Below are 7,208 nucleotides of genomic sequence, written 5' to 3'. Positions count from 1 at the left end.
AATCTTCTAAAGTCAAAAAAAAAAAGTCTATATAAAGGAGGTGCCTGCCAAAACTCTGCCACTACTACACTGAGAGATTGAAGAGCAGACAGTCACCCAAGAACCCATTATATCAGCGAAGAATGTGAGTATATTACATTATATGCCTGTCCTTTTAAATTATGTATGTACTAATGATTTTTATTATTTTTACATGCAGTATGTCTTCAGAATCAGAGTATTCCCCATCGCGGCAGGAATTGGCGCAAGCAGACCGTGAGGTGATTATTTTCGTGCATCTGGTAAGTATATCTGCTGCTTCTTCAAATCTCTTACGTTTTTTTCAACTTTCTTAAGACATCGTCATCATCATCTGCGGACGGCACTAGTGAGGGCGAAGAGCAGGAGCAGCGAAGCCAAGTCCCGGTGGTGATACGGAATGTAAGTATCAAATGATTTGTAATGTTCTTTATTTTTTATCTTCTATTTTTACTCATTTTTTTGTTTCTTTTTTTGTAACTTTTTATTCAATTTAAATTTGATTATTCTAATGAATGTGTTTTGTCTAGGTTCCACAACGGGATGAAGACGTCTACCTGGATAATGAGCAGCTCATCAGCCTGGTCCAGGAGCGTTCGCCGTTGTGGGACAGCCGTGACCGGCTGTACAAGGACAATGTGGTGACCCGGCGGCTATGGAATGAGGTGGCCGCAGCGTTGATGGATGGCTGGGACAGCGCCACAGCATCCTCCAAAAAGGCGTTTAGTGAGTATTTCCCTGCTCTGTATTGTGCCGCAGTGACTGTTGTCCTTGACGGCACTGTTGGGTTTCGTGCTAGGCGTATTCTAGCAGGAAACCCAACAGTGTCATCGGGGTCTACAGTGACTGCTTTGAGTATTGTATTGCTAGATTGTGCCGCAGTGACTGTTGTCCTTGACGGCACTGTTGGGTTTCGTGCTAGGCGTATTCTAGCAGGAAACCCAACAGTGTCATTGGGGTCTACAGTGACTGCTTTGAGTATTGTATTGCTACATTGTGCCGCAGTGACTGTTGTCCTTGACGGCACTGTTGGGTTTCGTGCTAGGCGTATTCTAGCAGGAAACCCAACAGTTTCATCGGGGTCTACAGTGACTGCTTTGAGTATTGTATTGCTACATTGTGCCGCAGTGACTGTTGTCCTTGACGGCACTGTTGGGTTTCGTGCTAGGCGTATTCTAGCAGGAAACCCAACAGTGTCATCAGTGTCTACAGTGACTGCTTTGAGTATTGTATTGCTACATTGTGCCGCAGTGACTGTTGTCCTTGACGGCACTGTTGGGTTTCGTGCTTGGCGTATTCTAGCAGGAAACCCAACAGTGTCATCGGGGTCTACAGTGACTGCTTTGAGTATTGTATTGCTACATTGTGCCGCAGTGACTGTTGTCCTTGACGGCACTGTTTTTTTTTATCAACAGTGGACAAAGTCCGAACACGTTGGCGTTCGATCAAGGACCGCTTCAACAGTGATGTTCGTGCTGAGGGCCAGGTTCGCAGTGGATCTGCGTCAAGGACCAGAACTAGATACCGTCACTATCACGCATTGCAGTTCCTAAGACCGGTCCTTGCCACAAGATCGTAAGTATTATACATTTTGGGTTTTTATTTTTATTAATCTGTGTTTTTCTAATCCACAGCTGATGCTTCTTGTAAAGGCATGGTAGTAATGATTTTCCTTTCTTCCACAGCACCTGGAGCAGCACCCTGCAACCTGGCCCTGGAGCGGTCCTTCCTCGGACGTCCTCTGACCCGTCCCAGCCATCCGACAGCCAGGAAGCACCTTGCAGGTCAGCCACACACACAGCTGGTGACCATGAAGCTGGGCCATCAGGTGTTCCCCTGTCCCAGGTCTCTGCCACTGGTTATGCGGGCACTACCCGCCAGCGGCAGAGGGCCTTGGACAGGAATGTCTTGCCCGAGTTTATGCATTTGAGCGAGACATTTAATTCCAGCCTCAAGTCACTGTCCGACAGAGTTGAAAGCGGTTTTGCACTCATGGAACGTGGTTTTAACCACTTTGAACACCGCTTCAATTCTGTAGAACAGCGCCTTGACCGTCTGGAGGCCGACCTCAACAGACCAGCACACCATTTTTTTAGTAAGATTGAAAAGGGCATGGCGGAACACCTTAGTCCTGATCAACAGCTGAATGTGCTGCAGGCCTGCAACAATGCTTTCTTGCAGGCTATGCAGCATAATCGGTACGGTCAGCAGTCAGTGGTGTCCTTTCCACCTGTGCCACCATTGACTCGCTTCACCTCACTACCGACTTGTGCTGCATACCACTGCACGGACACCTCTATTCAAAGCCAGGACACCCACCGTTACACCACCACAAGTCTGAGTGCAGCTGGTCACTTCACCGACACCACCATGGCAAGCGCTGCTCCTGTCTGGAGCACCACCGCCAATCCCATGCATGCGTGGAGCTCAGCCACCACTAGGCAAACATGGAACAGCCCTGCCGCTACAACAACATGTAGTAGCCCTGCCACCACCACTCTGCAAACCTGGGCCATCACTGCCGCCACCAGTCCTCCTGCAAGGACGAGCACTGACAACGAAGAGCAGCATCAGCCACCTCAGCAGCAGCAGCCAACTCAGCAGCAGCAGCCACCTCAGCAGCAGCCGCCACCTCAGCAGCAGCAGCCACCTCAGCAGCAGCCGCCACCTCAGCAGCAGCAGCAACCACCTCAGCAGCAGCAGCCACCTCAGCAGCAGCCGCCACCTCAGCAGCAGCCGCCACCTCAGCAGCAGCCGCCACCTCAGCAGCAGCAGCCATACCAGCAGACGGGGGACCTACATTCCATATTTGCCCCTACTTCAAGGCGAAATCAATCAAGGCGGGCATTGGGCCAAAGTCGGTCCAGGCACACAAGCCTACGGCGACATGCCATTACAACTAATGTAACTGAACAGATTTCCTCTCCTACAAGTGTTCCAAGTTTAATTCCCTTAACTGGACTACCTTCCCCCACAAGTTTTGTTGCCCCTTCCCCTCAAACACCGTCTTCAACTGCAAGTGTTGCATATTCCCTGCACACCCCCAAATTGAAACCATCTGCCCCCAAACGCCGTAAAAAATAATTTTTAGTTTTTTTTTTGTGATAAAAAATAAATTAACATTTGTGGTTCACCATTAATAAGTTTCATTAATGTTGTTTGCGCCGCTCACACACACTGATGGGTAAATACATGTTAAAAACCAACCCAAGGGCTAGTATAGTCATATGTGAAATAACATGGACTAGTATAGTCATTCCAAGGCCTAGTGTAATAACTCTAGTTTTACCAAATAGAATCTGGTTTCATGAAAAACAAACTGTTGAAACTTGTCTAAAAAATAAGTTTCTTTCTAGTTTCACCAGTTTGTTTTTTGTGAAACAAGATGCTAGTTGTTAAAAATCGAGTTATTACAGTAGGCCTTGGTATGACTATACTAGGCCGTGGTATTTCACATATTACTATACTACTAGCCCCAAGGCCTACTATACTCATATTTGAAATACCACGGCCTAGTATAGTCATTCCAAGGCCTAGTGTAATAACTCTAGTTTTACCAAATAGAATCTGGTTTCATGAAAAACAAACTGTTGAAACTTGTCTAAAAAATAAGTTTCTTTCTATTTTCACCAGTTTGTTTTTTGTGAAACAAGATGCTAGTTGTTAAAAATCGAGTTATTACAGTAGGCCTTGGTATGACTATACTAGGCCGTGGTATTTCACATATTACTATACTACTAGCCCCAAGGCCTACTATACTCATATTTGAAATACCACGGCCTAGTATAGTCATTCCAAGGCCTAGTGTAATAACTCTAGTTTTACCAAATAGAATCTGGTTTCATGAAAAACAAACTGTTAAAACTTGTCTAAAAAATAAGTTTCTTTCTAGTTTCACCAGTTTGTTTTTTGTGAAACAAGATGCTAGTTGTTAAAAATGCTAGTTGTTAAAAATCGAGTTATTACAGTAGGCCGTGGTATTTCACATATTACTATACTACTAGCCCCAAGGCCTAGTATACTCATATTTGAAATACCACGGCCTAGTATAGTCATTCCAAGGCCTAGTGTAATAACTCTAGTTTTACCAACTAGAATCTGGTTTCATGAAAAACAAATTGTTGAAACTTGTCTAAAAAATAAGTTTCTTTCTAGTTTCACCACTTTGTTTTTTGTGAAACAAGATGCTAGTTGTTAAAAATCGAGTTATTACAGTAGGCCTTGGTATGACTATACTAGGCCGTGGTATTTCACATATTACTATACTACTAGCCCCAAGGCCTACTATACTCATATTTGAAATACCACGGCCTAGTATAGTCATTCCAAGGCCTAGTGTAATAACTTGTAATGGAGCAGATTACATGAGCAGATTACATTCATCCACTCAATGCTGACTTGTATTCCCCATGGACTTTCATTGGGGTTGGGTTTTGTGGGGTTGGGTTTTGAGGGTTGTGTTTTGAGAAAATCACATACTTTGTTTTAAACTAGTTGCACAATTTTCTCTTGAAAAAAAATGGTTTCCTGATTCATGGCCTGCAGCTTTGTTCATTCCAATATATTTCACGCAGACTAGCAATGCTGCATTTTAACTCGTATGTGTATTTACCTGCCCAGGTGTGTGAACATAACAAAATTCAGTTATACATGGGAAGTTTTTTAATTAATTGGAGTTTAAAAAATATAGTGCACTCAGTAATGGTATCAAATAAGGATTTTTATTACCATAAACAACAACATTACACCATTTCATCTTGCCAGTGCACCCGTCCTACATCAGAAATAAAGTAGGCCGCAAATTTGTCCCTCATTTGGCCAACTTCAACGGATGACCTGAGAGTGTGCTGAGTGAATTCAGGCAATGGGTTAGGAGCATCATCGTCCAGTTCAAAGGTCGGGTGCTCTTTAGCCATCACAAAGTTATGTAGAACCACACAGGCCTTCACCACCTCATCGACTGTTTCAAGTTTAAGATTAATGGCCGTGCCCAGAATTCGCCATCTGGAAACAAGAATCCCAAAAGCACACTCGACAGTTCTTCTGGCCCTGGTCAGCCTGTAATTAAAAATTTTTTTGGTGTGGTCCAAGTCCCGGCTGGAGTAGGGTTTCAGTAAGTTTCCGCACATTTGAAAAGCCTCATCGCCAACCATTACAAAGGGCAGTGGCGGAGCTTCGGTGTGAGGAAGAGGCCGTGGCATAGGGAAATTAAATTGGTTGCCATACAACCTCCGGCCCATGTCTGAGTTTTTAAAAGCCTGCGAGTCATTACCACGGCCAAATGCTTCAATGTCCACTGCTACAAACATACATCCGGCATCCGCAATTGCAATGAGTACTATTGAAAAGTACTTTTTGTAATTATAGTACTCAGATCCCGTTCTTTGGGGTTTGATGATCCGTATGTGTTTCCCATCAACAGCTCCCAAACAGTTGGGAAAATTGCATACTGTCCAGAATTTGTCAGCAATTTCCATCCACTTTTCAGCGGTGGGCAGGGGCATAAATTCTGGGCAAAGAACATTCCAGAGAGCCCGGCAGGTGTCAGCAACAATTCCAGACAAGGTAGAGATTCCAATACGGTACTGGAAGTGTAGTGAGGATAGGGTTTCTCCAGTCGCCAGGAATCTGTGAACAGACAAAGAAGTAAAATTAATATTTATGTATATTATTTTTAAAAACTATAAAAAAAAATATTAGTACATTCACGAAAACTAATTACCCAAGGTTTTGAATACTAAATTTACAAAAAAAAACATCAGACCACACCCCTTTGTTTTTAAAACATACCGTAATGTCACCAGTAGCCGTTCCTCAGGAGGAATCGCACGACGGAGCTGTGTGTCCTGTCTCCGGATGGATTGTTGGACACGAGCAAGCAAATCCATGAAACTTTCGTGGGACATCCGGATATAATCAGTAAATTTCTCCGGGTTTGCACGTAGCTCGCTGTAGAGGGTGTGGTATGCCCCACGGCTCTCCCGGAGTTCAACAATCGGATGTATCCACATACGCCGCCGTCTTCGCTGCCTCTCTCTCTTCCTTTGTTCATGGCAAGCAACTGCATACGCCTGAGCCATCGCGATGTCCAAATCCAAGTTGAAGTGAAAACTCTTCCAGCGCAGATCCATGGTCACGAGAAGAATCAAGCAAATGTGAAGAATACTGTAGACAGGGTCTATATATATTAACATACCACACCCACAATGAAGTCCCATTGGTCTTGTGTGTTGTTGAATGGTTGTTTTTTCTTTTTTGTGGGGTTTTTCCAAAATCTGTAAAAAAACGCAAACGCACAAAAAACGCATACAAACGCGCAAAAACGCTGCGTTTTTTTCCTGCATGCGCATTAAAATGCTGGAAAAAAACGCAGCGTTTGTATGCATTTGTATGCGTTTTTTTAATGCGTTTTTTTGCGGGAAAAACGCGCTGCAAAAAAAAGCAAGTGTGAAACTAGCCTGAGAGCTGCATAATGCAGGGGTAGAGACTGATTTCAGTGATATATTATTTACTGGGCTGCTTGTTACAGTTTTGATAAAATTATAGTTTTATCTGCTGGAGAGCAATGAGTTCTCTGAATTCAGTGTTCTGTGTACACTACATAGGAAAAAAGCTGCCAATCAGTGGAGGGGTTATACAGAGAGCATAAGTATGGAGGACTACATGGCAGCAAGTTTTCTAGTCCTCAATTGATAATCTCCTGCTGATAAGGCTATGTTCCCATGATGAGCTTTTGGTGAGTTTTGATGTTGCAGATTTTCTGCACCATTTCTGCATGTGGATATTCTGCATCTAATGCAATTCTAAAGGAAAAAATCTGTACATAAAACTCAGCATACTCGCTAAAGAACTTGCCATTTGGGTGTTTAACATCCAAAATGGAAAAGTACCAAAAGTAAACCATATAAATAATAATAATAATAACTAAACAATATAAATAATAATAACAATATGAATAATAATAACATACAGATTTTTTCATGAAGATTACATTGTAAATGCTCATAACTTACAAAATGAAAGAAAAAATGCAGCTTTTTTGCAAATATACTTCTTTAAAAACATTACACAAGAATAACTTTAAAAATTCCTATTTTTACTTTTAGAAAAAGAATCTGATGCATGTGCATTTTATTTAAAATGTTAATCATTTTATACTTTCTAGAGAACTAAACACTATCATCAGTTGC

The 7,208-nt window shown here is 42.9% G+C and overlaps 1 protein-coding gene across 1 annotated transcript; it reads left to right on the top strand.

Annotated features, from left to right (window-relative positions):
- Positions 1–412: 412 nt before the first annotated feature.
- Positions 413–3,255, top strand: LOC141099142 (uncharacterized). The gene is made up of 3 exons (XM_073587282.1): positions 413–744; positions 1,434–1,593; positions 1,704–3,255. Exons 1-3 carry the CDS (start codon positions 699–701, stop codon positions 3,100–3,102), a joined length of 1,605 nt encoding a protein of 534 aa, XP_073443383.1. The 5' UTR covers positions 413–698; the 3' UTR covers positions 3,103–3,255.
- The last annotated feature ends 3,953 nt before the right edge of the window (positions 3,256–7,208 follow it).

Source organism: Dendrobates tinctorius, unplaced genomic scaffold (assembly GCF_039654945.1).
Source record: "Dendrobates tinctorius isolate UK_male_01 unplaced genomic scaffold, ASM3965494v1 ptg000098l, whole genome shotgun sequence".
NCBI classification, from domain to species: domain Eukaryota; kingdom Metazoa; phylum Chordata; class Amphibia; order Anura; family Dendrobatidae; genus Dendrobates; species Dendrobates tinctorius.
This window is presented reverse-complemented; position numbering and strand designations above follow the sequence as displayed.